The following is a 27,158-nucleotide window of genomic DNA, read 5'->3' as shown; positions in this document are numbered from 1 at the left end:
TGAAGCAAAGATTGGCTGTGATAATGGACTGAAGGGGAACTGAAGTTTATTCCACATCAACCCCACCGACTGGGAGGCATCACTGTCACATGGTCAGCTGGAGATGTCAGACCCCTGAACACACCAGCACAGGGTCACAATACAACCAATACACAGGACTGGCAGATGAACCACTGTGTCCTGATCCCAGACACACTGCACTAACACACCAGGACATGAGTTTGAATCTACCACAGGAGCTGGGAATTTAATACTGACTTGATGATATTGTAGGGAATAAAAGCGAGTATCAGTGTGGTGACAGGGATTGTCCTCTGTGCCCTGTGAGTGCAGACTCTGACTGACACAGGTCTTCCCCCTTCTGGAACCACAACTCTCACTGTTGTTAGAGGCAGAAGAGGGGAGCAGTAGGGACAGGGGACTCAATTGTCAGGAGACAGACAGGAGAATGTATGGACGGGAATTGGACACCCGAATGTGCCAAGGTCAGGGATGTCTCCGATCGTGTCTGCAGCATTTTAGAGAGGGAGGGAAAACAGCCAGATAACTTGTTGCATTTTGGGACCAATTACATTGGAAGTAAAAACAAAGAGGTCCTGAAAAGAATCTGGCTAGCTTGGTAGAAAGCTCAGAAGCAGTACCCCCAGGGTTGTAATTTCTGGATTGCTGCCTGTGCCACGTGCTGGTGAGGGTAGAAACAGGATAATTTGACAGATAAACATGGCTGAGAAGGTGGTGCTGGGGACAGGGATTCAGGTTCTTGGATCATCGGGATCTGTTCTGGTGGAGGAATGACCTGCTCAAAAGTGATGGGTTGCACCTCGACCCGAGGGAGAACAATATTCTCACAGAGAGGTTTGATAGAGCTGTTGGGGAGGGTTTCAACTAATTTGGTGGGGTGCGGGGTTGGAACTGGAGTGAAGGGATAGGACTGATGGTAAAAATGCAAAGATAGCGTGCAGTCAGACTGTCAGATATGGCGGACAGATGAGAGGAGAAAATGGCAGCCAGCAGGGTGAGTATCAGTGCATTAGGGATGCAGAATTAAAAAGGGTAGCAGATACAGTACACAATGTGTTATATCTCAATGTATGGAGTATGAGAAATAAGGTGGATGATCTTGTTGCAATATTACCGATTGTCAGGTATGATGTTGTGGCCATCACGGAAACGTGGCTGAAGGATGGTTGTAGTTGGGAGCTGAATGTTCAAGGTTACACAATGTATCGGTGGTATAGGAAGGTCGGGTGAGGGGGTGACGTGGCTCTGCTGGTAAATCGGCAGCAAGATGTGACATAGGATTGGAAGATGTTGAATTTTGTGGATTGAGGTAAGAAACTGCAAAAGTAAAAATGACACTGACAGCAGTCATATACAGGCCTCCCAACAGTCAGTGGGTTGTGGCCCACAGATTACAACTGGAAATAGAAAAGGTTGATGAAAAGGACAATGTTATGATAATCATGGGAGATTTCAACATGCAGGGCAATTGGGAAAATCAGGTTGGTAAAGGATCTCAAGAGAGTGAGTTTGTTGAATGCAATGTGATGGCTTTCTACAGCAGTTTGTCGTTGAGCCTACTCGAGGAACAGCTCTACTGGATTGGGTGTTATGTATTGAACCAGAGGTGAGTAGTTAAAAGAAACCTTAGGAAGCAGTGTGCTCACAACATGACTGAGTTCAACTTGAAATTTGGTACGGAGAAAGTAAAGTCTGACATTGTAGTATTTCAGAGGAGTGAAAGAAATTACATTGGTCTGAGAGAGGAGTTGGCCAAAGTAAATTGGAAGGAGATGCTGGCAGGGATGAGAGAAGAGCAGAAATGGTGTCAGTTTCTGGGAGAATGTGAGAGGTGAAGGATAGGTGTATTCCAAAAATAAATAAATACTCAAATGGCAAAATAGTAAAACCGTGGCTGATAAGGGAAGACAAGTTATAGTAAAGGCAAATGAGAGGGCATACAACTAAACAAAAATTAGTAGGAAGACAGAGGATTGGGAAGCTTGTAAATATCTACAGAGAGGAACTGAAAGGATGATTGGATGGGAAAAATAAACAAGAAATTGATTTAAATTGACTTTATTACTTACATCTTCATATACATGAGGATTAAAATCTTTACGTTACGTCTCCATCTAAATGTGCAATGTGCAATTTATAGTAATTTATGATGAATAATATGTACAACAGGCTGGTTAATATAACATAGAAATACAGTTGTGTCCACATGAGTTAATCAGTCTGATGGCCTGGTTGAAGAAGCTGTCTCCGAGCCTGTTGCTCCTGGCTTTTATGCTGCGGTACCGTATCCCGGATGGTAGCAACTGGTACAGTTTGTGGTTGGGGTGACTCTGGTCTCCAAAGATCCTTCAGGCCATTTTTACACACCTGTCTTTGTAAAACAAGTTAGCAAACAATATCAAATTGTTTTTCAAGTATTGTAAAAAAATAAAACAGAGATGAGAGTGGATATAGGACCGCTGGAAAATGAGGCCGGATATATAATAACGCGGGATAAAGAGATGGCAGATAAACCAAATATTTTGCACCAGTCTTCACCGTGGAAGACACTAGCACTGTGCCCGGTGTTGAAGGGTGCGAGGGAAGAGAAGTGAGTGCAGTTACTGTTACAAGGGAGAAGGTGCTCAAAAAGCTGAAAGACCTAAAGGTACATAAGTCACCCGGACCAGATGAACTGCACCCTAGTGTCCTGAAAGAGGTTTTGACATTGTGGAGGCATTTGAAATGATCTCCCAAAAATTATTGGACCCTGGCATGGTGCCAGAGGGCTGGAAAATTACTCTTTAAGTAAGAGGGAAGGTAACACAAAGGAAATTACAGACCAGTTAGCCTCACCTCTGTGGTTGGGAAGAAATTGGAATCAGTTGTTAAGTATGAGGTTATAGAATACTTGGTGACACTAGACAAGACAGGGCAAGTCAGCATGGCTTCATTAAGGGAATATCCTGCTTGACAAACCTGTTGGATTCTTTGAGGAGATTACAAGCAGGATAGATAAAGGGGATGCAGTGGATGTTGTATATTTGGAATCTCAGAAGGCCTTTGACAAGGTGCCACACATGAAGGTGGTAACCAGGTTAAGAGGCCATTGTATTACCGAAAAGTTACAGGCATGGTTAGGACATTGGCTGATTGGTAGGAAACAGCGAATGAGAGTAAAGGGATTCTTTTCTGGTTGGCTGCCAGTGACTTGTGCTCCACAGGGGTCAGTGTTAGGACACCTTCATTTTAGGCTGTATATCAAGATTTAGCAGATGAAATAGACCATAAGATATAGGAGCAGAAGTAGGTCATTCAGCCCATCGAGTCTGCTCCACCATTCAGTCATGGGCAGATCCAATTCTTCCAGTCATCCCCACTCCCCTGCTTTCACCCTATACCCTTTGATGCCCTGGCTAATCAAGACCCTATCCTCTCTGACTTAAATATGACTTGGCCTTAACAGCCACCTGTGGCAACAAATTCCACAGATTTTCCACACACTGACTAAAGTAATTTCTCCGCATCTCAGTTCTAAAAGGAAGTCCTTCAATCCTGAAGTCATACCCTGTTGTCCTGGAGTAGATGGCTTTGTTTCCAAGTTTGCATATGATACAAAGATTGGTGGAGGGGCCGGTAGTGTTGAGGAAACAGTTAGGCTGGACAAGGACTTGAATGAGGAGAATGGGAAAGAAAGTGGCAAATGATATACAATGTTGGAAAATGCATTGTCATGCACTTTGGTCGTAGAAATAATGTGCGGATTTTTTTTTCAAATGGGGAGAAAACCCAAAATGCTGAGATGAAAATGGACTTAGCAGTCATTCTGCAGAACACCCTATAGGTTAACTTGCAGGTAGAGTCAATGGTGAGGAAGGCAAATCCAACGTTAGTATTCAATTCAAGGGGTTTAGATAGCATTCAATCCAAGAGCAGGGATGTGATGCTGAGGCTTGATAAGGCACTGGTGAGGCCTCACCTTGAGTATTGTGAACAGTTTTCTAAGAAAAGATGTGTTGGCATTGCAGAAGGTTCATTTCATAAGGATGTATCCGGGAATGAAAGGGTTATCATACGAGGAACGTTTGATAGTTTTGTGTCTGTACTCGATAGAATTTAGAAAGATGAGGGGGGATCTCATTGAAACATTTTGAATGTTGAAAGTCCTAGACAAAGTAGATGTGGAAAGGATGTTTCCCATGGTGGTGGAGTTTAGGACAACAGGGCACAGCCTCAAATTAGAGGGGCATCTATTTAAAGCACATGTGAACAATTTTGAGCCAGCAGCTGGTGAATTTGTGGAACTTATTGTGTGCATTTAAGGCAGAGCTTGATAGGTTCTAGATTGGACACAGCATCAAAGGTTACGGGGAGAAGGGAGTGGGGCTGAGGAGGGAACAAAAGGATCAGCCATGATTGAATGGCGGAGCAGACTCGATGGGCAAATGGCCTAATTCTGCTCCTATGTCTTATGGTGATCAGACCACTACATCAAAGCATTGTGAGAATGAGCTCGGACACACCAACAAGCATTGACATGGGTCAAGATTTCATCTCGGGAGAAGCACACACAGCATAACCGGCCTGGCAAAGCTCCCTCACACACATACACAGGAAGGACTGGTAGATTGTAGTCAGAGCCTCAGCAATGTACGTTGTCATTTCCCTCAGTAACCTGGAAACCAGTCTCTTCAGAGACAGTCATTTATTCATTTAAACAACTCAATCACATGTGACACATTGTCAACACACACCAGACATGTGATGACACACTGTAACATACAAATTCTTCAATATGCACACTCTCCTTCAATGTGTATACACACCAGACGAATATTTACCACAATCAACACACACACACACACACACACACACACACACACACACACACACACACACACACACACACACACACACACACACACACACACACACACACACACACACACACACACAGACAATATACTATCAGAGAGTGACACACGGCCACAGAAACAGGCACAAATTCCCATTTAGGATTGAAATCTGCCGTCCTTACCCAGTCTGTCTGTTCTGTGGCACTGAGCTGCCCTCTGACGTGACGTCACATCAACACTTCACAGACAAACTCCGGGGTGAGATTCCTCAGGAGGATGATCTGGGAGGGTTTGATGGATGTTGAACTCACGGCCCACTTCATCAATCTGCAAGACTAAGATGTCTTCTTGAGCATGGCCCATTTTTAGATAGATAGATAGATAGATACTTTATTCATCCCCATGGGGAAATTCAACATTTTTTTCCAATGTCCCATACACTTATTGTAGCAAAACTAATTACAACCAATACTTAACTCAGTCAAAATATGATATGCATCTAAATCACTCTCTCAAAAAGTATTAATAATAGCTTTTAAAAAGTTCTTGTGTGTGTTTAACCTTTAACTATTTCCCTTCTGTGCACCTGCCCAAATTTATTTTAAAATATTTTATTTTTACCTGTTTCTACAGCGTCTGAGGTCAAATTCCATTTACCAACCTCCCTCTCCATGAGAATATTACCCGATAGACCACTCAGAAAAATTTCCCATCTCACTTTCAATCTGAGGCCTCTGGATCTGTACTCCCATTTCTTGGAAAAACAAACGTTATTTAAGCTCCTTATGAATTATTTACCTCGATAACGGGTCACACCTGAACATCCTACAGTACAGCTGAATAGCCTGCCATGTGCAGAAGTTCGCTGATGACACGGTCATAGTGGGGTGTGTCAGGAATGGACAGGAGGAAGAGTATAGGAAACTGATACAGGACTTTGTGATATGGTGCAACTCAAACTACCTGCGTCTCAATATCACCAAGACCAAGGAGATGGTGGTGGACTTTAGGAGATCTAGGCCTCATATGGAGCCTGTGATCATTAATGGAGAATGTGTGGAGCAGGTTAAGACCTACAAATATCTGGGAGTACAGTTAGATGAGAAGCTAGACTGGTCTGCCAACACAGATGCCTTGTGCAGGAAGGCACAGAGTCGACTGTACTTCCTTAGAAGGTTGGCGTCATTCAATGTTTGTAGTGAGATGCTGAAGATGTTCTATAGGTCAGTTGTGGAGAGCGCCCTCTTCTTTGTGGTGGCGTGTTGGGGAGTCAGCATTAAGAAGAGGGACGCCTCACGTCTTAATAAGCTGGTAAGGACGGCGGGCTCTGTCGTGGGCAAAGTACTGGAGAGTATAACATCGGTAGCAGAGCGAAGGGCGCTGAGTAGGCTACGGTCAATTATGGAAAACCCTGAACATCCTCTACATACCACCATCCAGAGACAGAGAAGCAGTTTCAGTGACAGGTTACTATCGATGCAATGCTCCTCAGACAGGATGAAGAGGTCAATACTCCCCAATGCCATTCGGCTTTACAATTCAACTGCCAGGAGTAAGATATGTTAAAGTGCCGGGGTTAGGACTCAATGTATTTAAGTAAACTACTTAAGAACTTTTTAAAAGCTATTATCAATGCTTCTTGAGAGGGTGATTTTAGATGCATATCATATTTTTACTAAGTTAAGTATTGTATGTAATTAGTTTTGCTACAATAAGTGTATGAGACATTGGAAAAAATGTTGAATTTCCCCATGGGGATGAATAAAGTATCTATCTATCTATCTATCTTATCCACTCTCTGCTTTTAACCCAAGCCCCCAGGCCTGGTAACATCCTCCTGAAGCCTCCTGTCCAGTGTAATGACATCCTCCCCATATTTGGGAACCGGAAATGCAGACAACGCTCCAAGTGTGGTCTATCATCGACATCAAAGGCCTTGCTGAATTTCATGTGGACAGTGTGGAACAGGCTGATGAATACAGGACTGAAGGTGTTTTTTTAGATTGGGACAAGAAGGGCGGCGTGGGAGCTAAATTCTGAAGGAAGGCAGATTTTTTAAAAAAAAACTTTGCGTACAAGAACGGCGAGACTGCGCAGGACGGTGCGGAGAGTTTAAAAAGATGACCACCCTATACAGCGGGCAGCGGAGTGGGTGGCAGCAGAGTGTAGGGCTTTGGCTCAACGGGCTTAGGCGGTAACGGGAAGAGGCGAGAGCGAGGCACCGACTCTTTTTCTCCCCTTGGCAAATCGGCCTGGACGGACGGGGGAAAAGCAGGGCACATTAGCCAATGGTTTAAAAAGTTTGTGTGTTTGGTGAAGTAAGTGGGTGAGTAGACCTATCTTTCTTTGTTTCATTCCTGTAGAATTAGGTAGCATGTCTGCAGGGTTAGTGCTTTGTTCAGGGTGTCAGATGTGGGAATCCTGGGAGACCTCCACCCTCCCTGATAGTCACATCTGCACCAGGTGAACCGAGATTCAGCTCCTCGGAGACCGTGTTAGGGATCTGGAGCTGCAGCTTGATGACCTACTGCTTATTAGAGAAAATGAAGAGGTGATAGACAGGAGCTACAGAGAGGTAGTCATCCCGAGGCTACAGGGGTCAGAAAACTGCGTGACTGTCAGGAGAGGGAAGGGAAATGCCCGGATAGTGGAGAGCACCCCTGTGGCTGCCCCCCTCAGCAACAAGTATATCGTTTTGGATGCTGTTGAGGGGGATGACCTGACAGGGGACGGCCACGGTGACCAGGTCTCTGGCACTGAGCCTGGCGCTGTTGTGCAGGAGGGAAGGAGGGGAAGAGGAATGCGGTAGTCATAGGGGATTCCATAGTCAGGGGAACAGACAGGAGATTCTGTGAGCCTGGTAGAGATACCCGCATGGTGTGTTGCCTCCCAGGTGCCAGGGTACGGGATGTCTCGGATCAGGTCCAGAATATTCTGAAGGGAGAGGGCGAGCAGCCAGCTGTCTTGGTACATGTTGGTACCAATGACATAGAGAGGAAAAGGGAGGAGGTCCTGAAGAGAGATTTCCGGGAGTTAGGAATGAAGCTGAGAAGCAGGACCTCCAGGGTAGTAATCTCAGGATTGCTACCTGTGCCACGTGCTAGCGAGGGCAAGAATAGTAGGATCAGGCTGATGAATGCGTGGCTGACAGACTGGTGCAGGGGGCAGGGCTTCAGATTCTTGGATCATTGGGATCTCTTTAGGGGGAAGTATTACCTGTTCAAAAAGGACGGGTTACACCTGAACCATAGCGGGAATGTTTAATAGAGCTGTTAGGGAGGGTTTAAACTCATTTGGCAGGGGGATGGGAAACCGGAATGATAGAGTGGAGGAGGAGGAAAACGGAAATAAATCTAAGATAGTGAGCAGTAAAGATGTCAGGAAGGACAGGCAGGTGATGGAGCAAATTTGCAGTCAATGGGATGAGTTGCAGTGCAATCAAAACAAAAAGTACCAAATACTGGACTTAAGGTGTTATACTTAAATACACACAGCATAAGGAATAAGGTGGATGATCTTGTCGTACAGCTACAGATTGGCAGGTATAATTTTGTGGCCATCACTGAGACGTGGCTAAAGGATGCATGTCTGCAAGAGCTGAACGTCCCAGGATACACGGTGTATCGGAAGGATAGGCAGGTAGGCAGATGGGGTGGCGTGGCTTTATTGGTAAGAAATGATATTAAATCATTGGAAAGAGGTGACATAGTATCGGAAGAATCTTTCTGGGTTGAGCTGAGAAATAGCAGGGGTAAAAGGACCCTGATGGCAGTTATCTACAGGCCTCCTAACAGCTGCAGTGAGGTGGACTACAAATTACAACAGGAAATAGAAAAGGTTTGCTAGAAGGGCAGTGTTATGATAATTGTGGGGGATTTTAATATGCGAGTGGATTGTGAAAATCAGGTCGACACTGGATCTCAAGAGAGAGAATTTGTAGAATGTCTACGAGATGGCTTTTCAGAACAGCTTGTTGAGCCCACTAGGGGATCAGAGGTACTGGATTGGATATTGTGTAATGACCCAGAGGTGATTAGAGAGATTGAGGTGAAGGAGCTGTTAGGAGGCAGTGATCGTAACATGATTGAGTTCACTGTGAAATTTGAGAAAGAAAAGCCGAAATCCGATGTGTCGGTATTGCAGTGGAGTAAAGGAAATTAAAGTGGCATGAGAGAGGAACTGGCCAAATTTGACTGGAAAGGGACATTAGCGGGAGGATGGCAGAGCAGCAGTGGCTGGAGTTTATGCGAGAAGTGAGGAATGTGCAAGACTGATATATTCCAAAAAAGAAGAAATTTTCGAATGGAAAAAGGATGTGATCGTGCCTGACAAGAGAAGTCAAAGCTAAAGTAAAAGCAAAGGAGAGGGCATTCAAGGAAACAAAAAATAGTGGGAAGACAGAGGATTGGGAAGTTTTTAAAAGCTTACAAAAGGAAACTAAGAAGGCCATTAAGAGGGAAAAGATGAACTATGAAAGAAAGCTAGCAAATAATATCAAAGAAGATACTAAAAGCATTTTCAAGTATATAAAGAGTAAAAAATGGGTGAGAGTGGATATAGGACCGATAGAAAATGATGCTGGAGAAATTGTAATGGGAGATAAGGAGATGGCTGAGGAACTGAACGAGTATTTGCATCAGTCCTCACTGAGGAAGATATCAGCAGTATACGGGACACTCAAGGGTGTCAGGGAAGAGAAGTGTGCGCAGTCACAATTACGACAGAGAAAGTACTCAGGATGCTGAATAGTCTCAGGGTAGATAAATCTCCAGGACCAGATGGAATGCACCCTTGTGTTTTGAAGGAAGTAGCTGTGGAGATCGCGGAGGCATTAGCAATGATCTTTCAAAAGTCAATAGATTCTGGCATGGTTCTGGATTAGTGGAAGATTGTAAATGCCACTCTGGTATTAAAGAAAGGGGCAAGGAAGCAAAAAGTAAATTATAGACCTGTTAGCTTGAGAAATGGTTGGGAAGTTGCTGGAGTCAATTGTCAAGGATGAGGTTACCGAGTACCTGGAGGCATATGACAAGATAGGACAAACTCAGCATGGTTTCCTTGAAGGAAAATCCTGCCTGACAAACCCATTGAAATTTTTTGAGGAGATTACAAGTAGGCTAGACAAGGGAGATGCAGTGGATGTTGTGTATTTAGATTTTCAGAAGGCCTTTGACAAGGTGCCTCACATGAGGTCGCTAAACAAGATAAGAGCCCATGGAATTACGGGAAAGTTACATATGTGGATAGAGCGTTGGCTGATTGACAGGAAACAGAGAGTGGGAATAAAGGGATTCCATTCTGGTTGGCTGCCAGTTACCAGTGGTGTTCCACAGGGGTCCATGTTGGGGCCGCTTCTTTTTACGTTGTGTATCAATGATTTGGATTATGGAATAGATGGCTTTGTGGCTAAGTTTGCTGATGATACAAAGATAGGTGGAGGGGACGGTAGTGCTGAGGAAACAGAGAGTTTGCAGAGAGACTTGGATAGATTATGAGAATGGTCAAAGAAGTGGCAAAAGAAATACAATGTTGAAAAGTGTATGGTCATGCATGTTGGTAGAAGAAATAAACGGGCAGACTATTATTTAAATGGAGAGAAAACTCAAAGTTCTGAGATGCAATGGGACTTGGGAGTGCTCGTGCAGGATACCCTTAAGGTTATCCTCCAGGTTGAGTCGGTGGTGAAGAAGGCGAATGCAATGTTGGCATGCATTTCTAGATGAATAGAGTAGAGGAGCAGGGATGTGATGTTGATGCTCGATAAGGCACTGGTAAGACTTCACTTGGAATACTGTGTGAAGTTTTGGGCTCCTTATTTAAGAAAGGATGTTCTGACATTGGAGAGGGTTCAGAGAAGATTCACTAGAATGATTCCTGGAATGAGAGGGTTAAGATATGTGGAACATTTGACCACTCTTGGACTGTACTCCTTGGACTTTAAAGAATGAGGGGGAACCTCACAGAAACATGTCGAATGTTAAAAGGCATGGACAGAGTGGATGTGGCAAAGTTGTTTCCCATGGTGGGGGAGTCTAGTACGAGAGAGCATTACTTAAGGATTGAAGGTCGCCCATTCAGAATGGAGATGCGAAGAAATTTTTTTAGCCAGAGGGTGGTGAATCTCTGAATTTGTTGCAGCAGTGGAAGCCAAGTCATTGGGTGTATTTAAGACAGAGATTGATAGGTATGTGAGTAGCCAGGGCATCAAAGGTCATGGTGAGAAGGTGGGGGAGTGGGACTAAATGGGAGAATGGATCAGCTCATGATAAAATGGCGGAGCAGATTCGATGGGCCGAATGGCCGGCTTCTGCTGCTTTGTCTTATGGTCTTATTTGAATGCACCAGTATACGGAATAAGGATCTTGTAGCACAGGTAGAGTTTGACAGGTACAAACTTAGGCAGGTACGACTTTGGTCGAAGGAATAAAGGCAGAGACAATTCTGTAAACAGGGCGAAATTCAAAAATCAGAGGTGCAAAGGGACATGGGTGTCCTTGTGCAGGATTCCCTGAAGGTTAACTTGCAGTTTGTGTCAGTGGTAAGATTGGCAAACTCAATGTTTGCTTTCATTTCGAGAGGATTAGAATACAAGAGCAAGGATGTAATTCTGAGGTTTTATAAGGCATTGGTCAGACCACACTTGGAGTATTGTGAGCAGTTCTGGGTCCCTTCTATCGGAAAACATGTACTGGCATTGGAGGGGGTCCAGAAGATTCACAAGAATGATTCCAGGAATGAAAGAGTTAACAAATGAGGAGTGTTTGATGGTTCTGGGCCTGTACTCATGGGTGTTTAGAAGAATGGCTGATTTATTATCCACCTCAACCCTATTCTCCCACCTCCTCCCCATAATTTTTGAGACTCTGACTAATCAAGAAGTTTACTTATTAACTTCTGCTTTAAAAATCAAACAGGAGAAAATCTGCAGATGCTGGTAATCCAAGCTACACCGGTCCTGATGAAGGGTCTCGCCAGATCTCTCTGACACCTGTCTGGAGAGAGTTGATGTTGGGAGGATGTGGGTGGGTCGAGAACGGTAAGCACAGGCTCCGACTATAGGGATGTCCATTTAGGACAGAGATGAGGAGGAATTCCTTTATCCACAGGATAGTGAATCTGCCACAGGCAACTGTGGAGGCCAAATAATTGCGTATATTTAAAGCAGAGTAACACACACAAATTGTTTGGGGATCAGCAGGCCGGGAAGTTTCTATGGAAAAGAGTAAACAGTCCACGGTTCAGACTGAAACACTTCATCAGGACCTGTGTTGCTTAAGGGTTCCTGCAAATTCATCCCCTGTCCTAATGAGGGGCTGCTGGGGATGGGGTTGTGTGAAAGGGGACAAAGTCATCCTCATCTGCCATCTTTGCCCCCTCTAGCTTCTCATTACCTCTACACACACAGTTCACCCACGGGGTTTCCACCTCTCCCCCCTCCTGGTTCAATCTGCCATTCATCTCTCCCCTACTGGTTCCCATTATCACCTCCTTTACTGTCTCAAACCATCACACTGCCCCACTTCACACTCACAAATTAATGTGAACATTGAATGAAGGGCCTGTTCCTGTGCTGTACTGCTCTATGCCGCCCGAGTCTCCCCCCGATCCCCGGGGCCGCGCCGTCCGAGTCTCCCCCCGATCCCCGGGGCCGCGCTGCCCGAGTCTCCCCCCCCCGATCCCCGGGGCCGTGCTGCCCGAGTCTCCCCCCGATCCCCGGGGACTCTCTAATTCTCTGCTTCTCCTCCTAGTCTCTGTCACCCTGGATGTGGAAACCGCGAATCCGTGTCTCGAGGTGTCTGAGGATCGGAAGAGTGTGAGATGTACCGGGACCGGGACCCGGAGGGATCTCCCTGACACCGGGAAGAGATTCACATACTGGGAATGTGTGCTGGGATCGGAGGGATTCACATCGGGGAGACATTACTGGGAGGTGGAGGTGACGGGGAATCGGGTCTGGTGGCTGGGAGTCGCCGCAGAGTCTGTGGAGAGGAAGGGATTGTTGTTCAGTGTGAGACCGGAGACCGGATTCTGGGTCATCGGGCGGGATGATGACGTGTTACATCGGGATTATGACGTGTTCGTTGGTCTCCTCTCCCCCGAGTTCCGTCTCCCTGCCGGTCCCATCCCCGGGAGGGTGGGAGTTTATCTCAGTTACGAGTCCGGGACAGTTTCATTTTACAACGCGGAGACCAAGTCCCATCTCCACACCTTCACTGGGAATAAATTCAGGGGGAAACTTTATCCTGTCTTCCGGACTGTGGATGTGAACCAGTGGCTGAGAATCTGCTCCGGTTCCGCTCCGGGTCTGTAAACGGGTCGGGTCCCGGGACCGGCGTCAGGAGTAAAGTCCCTGTAAATATAAATGTGCGGAGGGTGCAGCTAAATACGTGGCTAAGGAGATGGTGCAGGAGGGAGGGCTTCATGTTTCTGAGCAATTGGGCTTTGTTCCCGGGAAGGTAGGGCCTGTTCCGACGGGACGGTTTGCCCCTGAACTGGAGGGGAACTAACATCCTTGCGGGTAGATTTGCTAGTGCTGCTCGGGGGGGAGGGGGAGTGGGTAAAAAAGATTTGCAGAAGGAGGGGAACCAGAGTGTTAGAGCAGATAGTGAGGTGGAGGAGGATAAAGGTCATGCGAGGACTGCATATATAGACAGAAATCAAAGGTTTGCACATTAGGTTGTAAATTAATTTTCAGAGCTTTAGAAATTGTAGTAAAAAAAGATTTCTAAAAAAGATTTTAATGAAGAACATGACCAGAACATATGTGAAAAAGTGGCTACTTCAGTTTTACACCTATCGCAATAATTGTCTATGTTAGGAAATATTTTGGATAGTCTCTCCTTTGTTAAATAGTAAGTGAACAATTTTAAATTGAATTAAACACTGATTGGAACATATCAAAGAAGAATTGACCATCTTCATTAACAAAGGTCATATTAAGTTCTCTCTCCCAATCTTGTTTAATTTTTAGTGATTAAGGGGATCTGTTTTTCTTTTTGCAGATTTATTTATTTTTATTTTCATTTATTTTGTGATGGTCGATTGATGACTTTTGAAGAGTTAATTAGCAAATATTCTCTCTCTCATACACACTTTCTGCAATATCTTCAGGTTAGACATTTTTTACAAAAATAATTATCTGTTTCAATATATGCAAGAATCTGATTAGTTGGATAGTATTTTGAATATGAATCCTTTAGTAAGAGAATTTGTAATTCTCATTGGTAGAATTTATAATTTATTTTTAATACATTAATACAAAAAGATAACCTCTCACCTAAGGTTTATACATGATAGAAATATTCGTTGTTTCAGACGTGATAGAGGGGGAGGGATGAAAGGGGGAGGAGTGGCATTACTAGTCAGGGAAAATATCACAGCTGTGCGTAGACAGGACAGCCCGGAGGGCTTGTCTACAGAGGACATATGGGTGGAGCTGAGGAACGGGAAAGGTGTGACCACACTAATAGGGGTGTATTATAGACCGCCCAATAGTCAGAGAGAATTGGAGGAGCAAACCTGTATAAAGATAGAAGACCGATGTAAGAAACAGGAAGTTGTAATAGTAGGGAATTTTAACTTTCCACATATTGACTGGGACTCCCAAACTGTAAAAGGGCTAGATGGCTTGGAGTTTGTGAAATGTTTTCAGGAAAGTTTTCTAAATCAATATATAGAGGTACCTACGAGAGAGGATGCAATACTTGATCTCCTATTAGGAAACCAGACAGTCAGGTGACAGAAGTATGTGTAGGCGAACATTTTGGGTCCAGTGACCATAATGTGATTAGTTTCAAGTTAATCATGGATAAGGACGGGTCTGGTCCTTGAGTTGAGGTTCTAAATTGGAGAAGGGCTAATTTTGTGGAAATGAAAAAGGATCTAGGAAGAGTGGATTGGGATAAGTTTTTTTTTTCCTGACAAGGACGTGTTCAGTAAGTGGAAGGCCTCCAAATGTGAAATTTTGAGAGTGCAGAGTTTGCATGTTCATGCCAGGATTAAAGGGAAAGTTAACAGGCACAGGGAACCTTGGTTTTCAAGGGATATTGGCGATCTGGTTAAGAAAAAGAGAGAGGTGTATAGCAGGTAGAGGCAACAAAGAGCAAATGAGTTACTTAAAGAGTATAGAAAACGTAAGAAAATACTAAAGAAGGAAATCAGGAAGGGAAAAAGAAGACATGAGGTGGCTTTGGCAGATAATGTGAAGGAAAACCTGAAGGGTTTCTACAAGTATATTAAGAGGAAAAGGACAGTAAGGGACAAAATTGGTCCCCTAGAAGATCAGAGTGGTCGTCTATGTGTGGAGCCTTATGAGATGGGGGAGATCTTAAATAGTTTTTTTGCATCAGTATTTACTCAGGAAACTGGCATAGTGTATATGGAAGGAAGGGAAACAAGCAGTAGTGTCATGGAACATTTGTAGATTAAGGAGGATGAGGTGCTTACTGCCTTACAGCGAATAAAGGTAGATAAATTCCCTGGGCCTGACTTGATATTTCCTCGGACCTTGAGAGAGACTAGAGTAGAAATTGCAGGGGCCCTGACAGAAATATTTAAAATTTCTTCAGCCACGGGTGCAGTGCCGGAGGATTGGAGGGTAGTTCATGTTGTTCCGTTGTTTAAAAAAGGCTCCAATGGTAAACCAGGTAACTACAGGCCAGTGAGCCTGACATCAGTAGTATGTAAGTTATTGGAGGATGTTCTGAGAGATCGGATTTACAAGTATTTGGACAGCCAAGGGCTGATTAAGGATAGTCAGTACGGTTTTGTGCATGGTAGATCGTGTTTAATGAATCTCGAAGAGTTTCTCGAGGTGGTTACCAACTAAGTAGGTGAAGGAAAGGCTGTGGATGTTGTCCACATGAACTTTAGTAAGGCCTTTGACAAGGTCCCACATGGGAGGTTAGTTCAGAAAGTTCAGACATGAGGTATCCATGGAGAGGTTGGAGAGATTGAAAGAGTGCAGAGATTTACTAGGATGTTGCCAGGTCTTCAGGAGTTGAGTTACAGGGAAAGATTGAACAGGTTAGGACTTTATTCCTTGAAGCGTAGAAGAATGAGGGGAGATTTGATAGAGGTTTACAAAATTATGTGGGGTATAGGTAGTAAATGCGAGTAAGTTCTTTCCATTTATATTAGGAAAGATAAATATGAGAGGACATAGTTTTAGGGTGAAAGGGGAAAGGTTTAGGGGGAACATTAGGAGGATCTTCACTCAGAGAGTGGTGGGAGTGTGGAACGAGCTGCCATCTGACATGGTAAATGCAGGCTCACTCTTAAGTTTTAAGAATACATTGGATAGATACCTGGATGGGAGAGGTCTGGAGGGTTACGGACTGGGTGCAGGTCAATGGGATGAGCGGAATAAAGTTTCCGCACAGACTAGAAGCACCAAATGGCCTGTTTTCTGTGCTGTAGTGTTCTATGGTTCTATGGAGTGAAATAAACACGAAATAAGAATTGTCGATTGATTAATTTTAACTCGTTCACCGCATCCGTCAACCGAACAGAAACACCGGGGATTCAGCAGCAGTTGCGGGCGGCGGGTCCTGAGCTCCCCCGGGTCCTAAAGTCCACCCGTAATGAGACAGGTTAAATGGGACAAGTGGGGGCGGTGCTGACTAGAAAAGACAGTGAAGATTGTTCATTAAGTTCATCTGCCATTTCTTTGTCCCCCATTACTACTTCACCAGCATCATTTTCCAGTGGTCCAGTATCAACTCTCATCTCCCTTTCACTCTTCATGTAACTGAAAACTAAACTTTTAGTATCCTGATTTATATTATTGGCCGGTTTGCCCTCATATTTCGTATTGACCATTCTTATGGCTTTTTTCATTGCCTTTTGTTGGATTATAAGAGCATCCCAATAATCCAACATCCCACTCACCTTTGCTACCCTATATGTCATTTCCTTAGGTTTAACACAATTATTACATGCCTTTTCCAGCTCAAACTGTGAATTGATTTAAAGTCAGTCCCATAATTTAATAGTTTTTATTTGAAAACTATCTACCCTCGCAAACATTGTACTGAAGACTGCATTTGATTTTTCTTCAGCCTTATATGCTTCACATTGAAATAGTATGTGTTTCGACAGTTTCATAATGACAAAATGTACACGACACAGAATGAAGTTTTCCAATTAGATACAAGGCATAATTAAGCATAGTGTGGACATTTCTATGTCATGTCAATATCATTCCTTCCCTTGTTTTAAGCCCTTCTTCTATAAACCCAACAGGTTTATGTATTCTGTAAAGGTGTCTATCCTTATGTCCATTATCCTACGTCTTGTCATAAGCCCCCAATTCTTAACACTACCAGCCCTTTAGCTTCTCATTTGCTAAGTGGAAGGTCTATATCCACAGCTTAACATTTAACAGCTTTTGGTGCTAAACAGTCAATATCATCATTTCCCTCAACAGTGTGATGTTCAGGGCCCATAATGTGCAGACATATAAATCAAACTTTATATATGAAATACCGTTTGACAAGTTTCCAACAGTCAATCTGACCTACTGCCAGAATGACCTGTTTAAGACTTATCAAAACTGAAATGTATTCTGAGCAAATTATAAGGACCAATTTCCTCCACCCACTGTAAGCCTAAACTGTTGGCAAATAATTCTGCTTCCTATGCTGATAAATGGCTATAAGTCATTTCTTTATCATTACCTGCAATTCAGGCACACAAAAACAGCCACACCAACATCCCCAGTTAACTTATCTTTGGATTCATCTGTAAAAATGGTTACTGTATGATAATAACTTTCATTAATATACTAATGAACCAACAGACTCTCAGGCAGAACCGAATCCAATCGTGTAACCTAAAATCAACTGAAGTCATTGGAAAAAACCAGGTGGGGTTACAGAGAAAGCTACAGTGGGACATATTGTATCATCAAATACACCCGTATTCCCAGCGTCATAAGAACCCAGCCACTCAGAACAAAAAACACTCTTCTTGTGATGTCCCCAACCGTCCTCCAGCACACCTTTAACAGGATGATCATTTCCTTGCCCCGCAAATTAATCCAGTATGTTGAGATCAACTTGAACCTCTGTTACTTTGAGGGCAATTGTCCCATTGCAATCAGTAAAGCCAAAACAGGAGGCAACATTACTGCACTAGAACACAATCTTAAAGTCTGTAATTGTATCACATACAAACATTTTTAATTTGAAGATGAAGGTGATCCATAAGCAACACAGACATGATCAAGAACAGATCAAATTAAACAAATATAATTGGTCAACAAAGATTTTCATGTTGCACCCAAGAATACCCACATAGATGTCTGAGGAGATTTAAAGCTCCTTTACATTCATCAATTATTTTACTGATAGGTGCTTCCACGTCAGCTTATTATCCATCCACATACTGAGAAATCTTACCACTGACACTTCCACAAGATATTAATGACATAATTTAAAATCAAGTGCAAGTCTATTAATGCTGTTTGTAAACCACATAATGTGTTTTAACGACTAAAAGCTTAAAATCCTCATCAATCTGCCCACTGTTTGACCTATTAATTGTAAATTGCAATTAATACCTCTAATCCATAAAGCAACGTCATCTGTATATTGTGATTTACCCAGGGTATCCCATTTTCCCATCTCAGAGAAAATATCATTAATCATAATATTAAATAATGAACGGCTACAAATACTGCCTTATGGGATCCCATTCTCTATCTCGTAGAAACACCAACATAACATGCAGACCGGTACATGCACAGTCTGTCCAAATAAAAAACTCAGAAAAATTATACAATGTCCCCCTCACTCCTAATTTAATCAAAAGTCCTTTCTTCCATATCATTTCCCTTTTCAGTATCAAGAAATACTGATATTACAACATCTTTATTTAATTGTGTTTTCCGAATATCATCTTCCAAATCTAAAACTGAATCTAATGCCATTTCACCCTTCCAAAATCCACTCTAATAAAACACTTTATCATCACTCTTTCCAAAATATAACTCAAGCGCTTGATTACCATACATTCCATAAGTTTACATATATGAGACATCCACGATATAGGCCCTTAACTAGAAGGATCAGATGGGGATCTGCCAGGTTTTAGAATTGGCACTACTATTTCCATTTTCCATGAGGAAAGTAGATGCACAATTCAAACATTTAATATTTTCACAAAAGCGAATTAGAAACAATTACAATTTCAAATATCACTCTTTCCTGGGAACACCTGACCTGCATTATTAATAGACGTCTTAAATTCATACAAAGAAATCTCTCCATCAGTGATACTATCATTGCTACAGCTGACTTCCAGCACTGAAAAACATATCCCTACATTGTTTAACTTCTTCACTTAAATTATCCTGATTATGAATCTCAACAAATGACCCAGCCAGTAACACAAACTTCCCTGTTTCAGTAACAATCATTTTGCCCTCATTAATCAACATGATCCCCACAAATCCCCCCATTTTCTAAATCGTATCCCAAACAATTCCAAGTTTGATATCCCTTCCAATATTATCTCCATATAAACTCCAGTAAATCACCTCCTTCTTCACCACGGCCTTTGCCCTTTAATTGTTAATTATGTAACTCGGAGACTGATGCACCATCACATAAAAACTCACATTTCTCCCAATTTGCTTCCTGTCCCGTTATAAATCCAAATCCAAACTCATAAAGACAGGAAGGCTGACTGACGTTCACATAAACTAATCACCCTCTGAGTTCCCATTTGAGCGACATGCACCACAGCCATTGACAGCAGGGGTCAGTGTTACATCTGAGCTACGATAGGCTGGAGGAAATCGGCCCATGATCAGCCCCTCCTCTTCCGCTCCATCGCCATGGCGGGAATCAGCGATTCGCTTCTGTCGGTGTCGCCGGCCTCGGCGCCCACAAGGACGGGTGTGATTCCCCTTCGCGCCTCGGTGGGTCTGTTTCGGTGACGTCTGTGGTTGACAGGGAGCGAGCGAGGACAATGACTACAACTCCCAGAAGGCCCCACTGATGACGTTGTGGTGTTGTTCAGGGGTAAGGTATAAAAGCAAAATGGAGGAAAATGTAATGCATTACGTTTTCTGTACTGTGTCGTGCCTTCAATAAAAAATTAAAATAAAAGAGAGATTCCAGCGAGAAATAGATAGAACATAGAACCATACAGCACGGTACAGGCCCTTCGGCCCACAATGTTGTGCCGACCCTTAAACTCTGCCTCCCTAAGGTTAAATTCCGCCATATACCTGTCTAACAGTCTCTTAAACTTCACTAGTGTATCTGCCTCCACCACTGACTCGGGCAGTGCATTCCACACACCAACCAGTCTCTGAGTATAAAATCTTCCTATAATATCCCCCTTGAACTTCCCTCCCCTTACCTTAAAGCCATGTCCTCTTGTATTGAGCAGTGGTGCCCTGGGGAAGAGGCGCTGGCTGTCCACTCTATCTGTTCCCCTTAATATCAACTATACCTCTATCATTTCTCCTCTCATCCTCCTCTCCAGAGAGTAAAGCCCTAGCTCCCTTAATCTCTGATCATAATCCACACACTCTAAACCAGGCAGCATTCTGGTGAATCTACTCTGTACCCTTTCCAATACTTCCACATCCTTCTTATAGTGAGGTGACCAGAACTGGACAGAGTACTCCCAAGTGTGGTCCAACAAGAGTTTCATAGAGCTGCATCATTACATCGCGACTCTTAAACTCTGTCCCTCGACTTATGAAAGATAACACCCCATAAGCTTTCTTAACTACTCTGTCTACCTGTGAGGCAACTTTCAGGGATCTGTGGACATGAACCCCAGATCCCTCTGCTCCTCCACACTTCCAAGTATCCTGCCATTTACTTTGTACTCTGCCTTGGAGTTTGTCCTTCCAAAGTGTACCACCTCACCCTTCTCCAGGTTGAACTCTATCTGCCACTTTTCAGCCCACTCCTGCATCCTATCAATGTCTCTCTGCAATCTTTGATAATCCTCTGCAATATCCACAACACCACCAACCTTTGTGTCTTCTGCAAACTTGCCAACCCATCCTTCTACCCCCACATCCAGGTTGTTAATAAAAATCACGAAAAGTAGGTGTCCCAGAACTGATCCTCGTGGGACACCACTAGTCACAACCCTCCAATCTGAATGTACTCCCTCCAGCACAACTCTCTGCTTTCTGCAGGCAAGCCAATTCTGAATCCACCTGGTCAAACGTCCCTGGATCCCATGCCTTCTGTCTTTCTGAATAAGCCTACTGTGTGTAACCTTATCAAATGCATTACTAAAATCCATGTAGATTACATCCACTGCACAACCCTCATCTATCTGCCTGGTCACCTCCGAAAAGATCAGGCTTGTTAGACACGATCTGCCCTTCAGAAAGCCATGCTGACTGTCACTGATTAGACCATGATTCTCTAAATGCCAATAGATCCTGTCTTTGTGAATCTTTTCCAACAGCTTTCCCACCACAGATGTAAGGCTCAATGGTCTATAATTATCCGGAGTATCCCTATTACCCTTTTTGAACAAGTTGACAACATTCGCCTCCCTCCAATCCTCCGGTACCATTTTCCTGCACAATGAGGACATAATGATCGTAGCCAGAGGCTCAGCAATCTATTTCCTCGCCTCGGATGCAGAACTGGGAAGTGGCAGAGAGAGTTCAACACAGATGATGAGGTTCATTTCTGCAGGTCAAATTTGAACACAGAATATCATATTAATGGTGAGACTCTTGGCAGTGTGGAGGGTCAGAGAGATCTTGGGGTCCATGTCCATATGACACTCAAAGCTGCTGTGTAGGTTGGCAGTGTTGTTAGGAAGGGGTCTGGTGTGATGGCCTTCATCAACCGTGGGATTGAATTCAAGAGCTGTGAGGTGATGTTGAAGCTATATTTCTCCTAACCTGTACATAAGTAATTGTAATAAGATGATGAGAGGCTTTGACCATGTGGATAACCAGAGGCATTTTCCCAGGCTTGAAGTGACTAACACGAGGGGACGTAGTTTTAAGCTGCTTGGAATTCGGTACTGAGGGAATGTCAGGGGTAAGTTTCTTACACAGAGAGTGGTGGGTGCATGGAATGGGCTGCCTGCAGCGATGGTGGAGGTGGATACAATAGGATATTTTAAGAGATTCTTAGATAGGTTCATGGAGCTTAGAAACATAGAGGGATATACGATCAGGAAATCCGAGGCAGTCTCTCGAGTAGGTTACATGGTCAGTACAACATTGTGGGCTGAAGAGCCTGTAATGTGCTGTAGATTTCTGTGTTCTGTGTCAAAGACAGGCAGAGGGATTAGTTTAAATGGACAGGAGGACAGCGTGGAAAGGTAAGGGAGCGGTTCTGTCCCAAACATCGACTCTATTCCCCTCAACAGATGCTGCCTGACTTGACAACGTTCTTGAAAAGTTACATTCAGTTCCGCTTAGCATTCTGTACAAAGGATGTTTCGTGCTGGAAGAGTGCAGAGGAGATTCATCATGATTGAGGGGGCTTGTGTTCATAAGTCCATAAGGCATAGGAACAGAATTAGGCCATTCAGCCCATTGAGTCAGCCATGATGGAAAGGTGGCTCCACTGCAGTCTGTGGCAGAGCATTCCACAGATCCAATACTCTCTGGCTAATAAAAAAAATAAGCTGCTTACCTCTGTTTGAAAAGGTGGCCCCTCAACTTTTTGGCTGTGCCCCACCACAGGAAATACCTTCTCCACATCCACCTTATCCAGTCCTTTCAACATTCGGTAGGTTTCAATGAGATGCCCCGCATTTTTCTGAGTTCCAGTGAGCACAGGGTCAAAGCTGCCAAGTGCTCCTCATATTTTAACCCCTTCATTTCTGAAATCATCTTTCTGAACCTCCTCTGGACTCTCTCCAATGACAACACATCCTGTCTGAGATGTGGGGCACAACACTGTTGACAATACTCCAAGTGTGGCCTGACTCGTGTCTTATAAAGCCTCAGCATTATCTCGTTGCTGTTATATTCATGGGGCGAGATTGGACTGTGTTGATCTACAGGGGGATCTTGGAATCCGAGTTCATAACTCCCAGATAGTGGTTCCATTGTCAGGCAGTTATGTTGCAGTTGTCTCAATCTCTAGTTTAACCACATCTGGAGAATTCCATTCGAATGCAGGAATAATACGGAGGTATTGGATGGTGAGTGGAAGAAGCTTAACAGGATGCTGCCTGGATAAAGTGAGACCGGACAATCTCGGGGAATTTTCTTCGGAGTGGCAGAGGCTGAGGGAGGTCTGACAGATGTTTACAGGAATGTGAGAGACACAGACAGAGTGGACAGCCGGGATTTTTTCTCTAAGGAGGAAATGTCCAATGCCAGTGGGCATGCACTTCAGGAGAAAGGGGGAACACATCCTCATTGGTCCTTTTTGCACTATTGAAGTATTTTGTAATTTAGTGTAATTTTGTATCTTTTCTCTGCATAGCTGCTGTTGGAAAAAAAACAATTAGAAAAGACAATGATGTTAAAAACCTGACTCAGGATGTTTAAAGGAGATTTGCGTTTCAAGTTTTGTTTTACATTCCCATAGTGGTGGGTGTCTGGAGTGAATATCGGGTGGTGGTGGAGGCAGATGTGATAGAGGCTATTAGATACCACGTGAATGTGAGGAGAATGGAGGGATGTGTTCCTTGTGTAGGCAGAAGGGATTGGTTTAGTAAGCATAAGGGCCTGTTCAAGGACAAGTACAGCAAGCAGAGCAGGTAAACTGGATAAAGTGACCCCACTCAGAGAACAGACTGTGACGTCAGTGGATATATGCCGGCATCACAGTTCTCTCACCAAAGATACTTCACTGCTGGATAAAATGAAGTTTGTGATGTTTATAACCGATGGGGTGAATTGTACTGCTCAGACATCTCATCCTACTGAGGAAATTAACATTATTGTGAAATCTGCAGAAAGGTATCTTGGTGTGACTGGTGTTATGTGGGAAGCTGTAAATGAAGCTCTGATTTGTGGGGGTTTCTGCATCCCAGTCTACTTGTGAAGATATGTAATGGGATTGAAATATTGAAGTGAAATGCAAGAAGCCTGATTTTACATGGTCAACACTTTAAGCAGTTTATTTCTGATTTGTCAGATTCTTCCGATGTTATATCTGTTCAGGAAACCTGCACATTTTAAGTTTCATTCCTGCACAGGATTATATTGTCGTTTGGCTTGACAGGTTAGTTGGTAGAGGGGTGGTGTTGTCAGTTTTATAAGGAAAGGGGCAGAGTATAGTGTTGTGAAAGGGAATAAAATGTATCATGAACTTGTAGAAAATCTTGATTCAACAGGTATGTGTAATTTTCTTTTGTGAAAATATGAACTTTCTGAATTGTATTTGGAGGTTTGGCCATCTACTTTTCTCATGGAAAATGGTTGTAGTAGTTCCCATTCTAAAACCTGGATCTCCCCGTCTGATCCTCCTTCTTGTAGGCCAATATCATTAAAGTCTCATTTATGTAAACTTGTGGAATGTATGGTAATCGAGTGTTTGAATTATATTTTCGATAAAAGAGGTAATTTCATGTTTTATCAGAGGGGAATTTGGAACGGTAGAATAAGACCATAAGACAAAGGAGCAGAAGTCGGTCATTCGGCCCATCGAGTCTGCTCTGCCATTTTATCATGAGCTGATCCATTCTCCCATTTCGTCCCACTCCCCCGCCTTCTCACCAGAACCTTTGATACCCTGGCTACTCAGATACCTGGCAATCTCTGCCTTAAATAACATTGGAATCAGTTTGGGTTTGGAAGATCATATTAGGAAAGTACAGTTAAATAAAGATGTTGTAATAGCAATATTTTTGATATTGAAAAGGCAAATAATATTTATTGAAGGATGGACTTTTGATTAATGTTTGGAAATGCAATTGAGAGGGCTGTTGTACAATATTTTCTGATTGTTTCTATTTGTACGTCTTGTAAAGGTATGGATGGGCAAGTATGACATTGAATTCATTTTTATATTTGGAAGATGGTATTAGTAAAACCAGTTAAATATAGATGTTGTAACAGCAGTATTTTTACTATTCAAAAGGCAGATGGTATTTATGGAAGGAAAGAATTTTTATGAAATTGTGGAAATGAGGATGGAGGGGCTGTTATCTAACTTTGAGTTGTTTTAATTGAACGTTTTGTGTCAGGTATGGGTGGGAAAGTTATATTCAGGTTGTTATGAGATTGAGACTGGGATCCCATAGACAGTATTTGTTATATTATAATTAATAATATTTTTCTCTGAGATAGGTTTTTCATTCTGTAAATCCCTATATGCAAATGATGGAGGTTTATGGATTAGAGGTAGAAATTTCACTTTTATTGTATATAGGATGTGTTAACAATTAGTAAGGTCGAACAGTCGGCAAATAGATGGGATTTAAGTTTTCAGTAGCAAAAACACAAGTCATGTGCTTTACAAACAGGATTAGCAGACCTGTACTTGATTGGAAATGATATGGTCAAACTCTGTAAAAGGTGTCAGTGGTAAGATTTTCAGGCATTCCAGCTGACATGGTAGCACCAGATCAGAAAATAATTGATAAATGTAAAGAATCTTCGTTATCTCTGTGAGTATTCTGGGGTGTTACATGAAAATATTTGTTGACCAATCTCGTTTGTTTAATTGGATCTGTTCTTGATTATGTTTGTGGTTTATAGATCACCTTCCTCTTCAACTTTATGATGTTTGGGTGTGATACATTTCGTGCTTTAAGATTGTGTTGTGGTTAAGTCAGGTCGTCCCCTGTTTCGGCTTTACTGGTTGAAATGGGACAATTGCCCTTACAGGGACAGAGGTGGAAGATGATGTTAACAAATTGGATTGAACATCCTGTGCTAAAGGGTGGTTGGGAACATCACAAGAAGAATGCTTTCAGTTCTGGGTGGCTGGGTTCTTATCACGCTGGGAATATGGGTGTATTGGATGATACAATATGTTCCACTGTAGCTTTCTCAGTAACCCCACTTTGTTGTTTTTTTCCAATGACTGTAGTTAATTTTAGGTGACACAACTGGTTTCTGTTCTGCCTGAGAGTCTGTTGGTTCATGAGTATATTAATGAAAGTTATTATCATACGGTCAGCATTTTTACAGATGGATTAAAACATAATTTAACTGGGAATGTTGGTGCGTCTGTTTTCATTTGTTGTGTGTGCCTGAGTTGAAGGTAATGTTAAAGAAATCACTTACCAGCCATTTGTGGGTCTATGGAGCAGAATTCTTTGCTTTGATTTTAGGGTTACAGTGTGTGGAGGAAATTGGTCTTTGCAAACTTGTAATTTGTTCAGATTCTCTTTCGGTTTTGATGAGCCTTAAAACAGGACATTCTGGCAGTAGGTCAGATTGAATGTTGGAAACTCATCAAGCATTATTTCATATACAAAGTTCGGTTCATATGTCTGCACCTTATGGGCCCTGCACATCGCACTGTTGAGGGAAATGATGGGGTTGACTGTTTAGCAACAAAACCTGTTAGAAGTTCAACTGTGGATATAGACATTCCACTTCGCAAATCAGAAGCTAAGGGGATGGTAGGGTTAAGAATTCAGGACTTATGGCAAGATCTGTAGGAAAATTGACATAAGCACTGATGCCTTTACAGAATACATAAACAAGTTGGGTTTATGGAAGAAGGGCTTAAAACAGGAAGGGAAGGAATGATAGATAGATAGATAGATACTTTATTCATCCCCATGGGGAAATTCAACTTTTTTCCAATGTCCCATACACTTGTTGTAGCAAAACTAATTACATACAATACTTAACTCAGTAAAAAATATGATATGCATCTAAATCACTATCTCAAAAAGCATTAATAATAGCTTTTAAAAAGTTCTTAAGTCCTGGCGGTAGAATTGTAAAGCCTAATGGCATTGGGGAGTATTGACCTCTTCATCCTGTCTGAGGAGCATTGCATCGATAGTAACCTGTCGCTGAAACTGCTTCTCTGTCTCTGGATGGTGCTGTGTAGAGGATGTTCAGAGTTATCCATAATTGACCGTAGCCTACTCAGCCCCCTTCGCTCAGCTACCGATGTTAAACTCTCCAGTACTTTGCCCACGACAGAGCCCGCCTTCCTTACCAGCTTATTAAGACGTGAGGCGTCCCTCTTCTTAATGCTTCCTCCCCAACACGCCACCACAAAGAAGAGGGCGCTCTCCACAACTGACCTATAGAACATCTTCAGCATCTCACTACAGACATTGAATGACGCCAACCTTCTTAGGAAGTACAGTCGACTCTGTGCCTTCCTGCACAAGGCATCTGTGTTGGCAGTCCAGTCTAGCTTCTCGTCTAACTGT

The 27,158-nt window shown here is 43.0% G+C and overlaps 1 protein-coding gene across 1 annotated transcript in view; it reads left to right on the top strand.

The window, feature by feature from the left end:
- Positions 1-27,158, top strand: part of LOC140724015 (E3 ubiquitin-protein ligase TRIM39-like) — a 49,505-nt gene that overhangs the window by 7,689 nt on the left and 14,658 nt on the right. The window contains exon 7 of the mRNA XM_073038505.1: positions 12,605-13,127. Within this exon, the coding sequence (XP_072894606.1) occupies positions 12,605-13,127 (523 nt within the window). The remainder of the gene's footprint in view (positions 1-12,604; positions 13,128-27,158) is intronic.

The sequence above is a fragment of the Hemitrygon akajei genome, unplaced genomic scaffold, assembly GCF_048418815.1.
Source record: "Hemitrygon akajei unplaced genomic scaffold, sHemAka1.3 Scf000152, whole genome shotgun sequence".
Lineage (NCBI taxonomy): Eukaryota > Metazoa > Chordata > Chondrichthyes > Myliobatiformes > Dasyatidae > Hemitrygon > Hemitrygon akajei.
The sequence above is the reverse complement of the archived record's forward strand: the minus strand, read 5'-3'. Positions and strand labels throughout refer to the sequence as shown.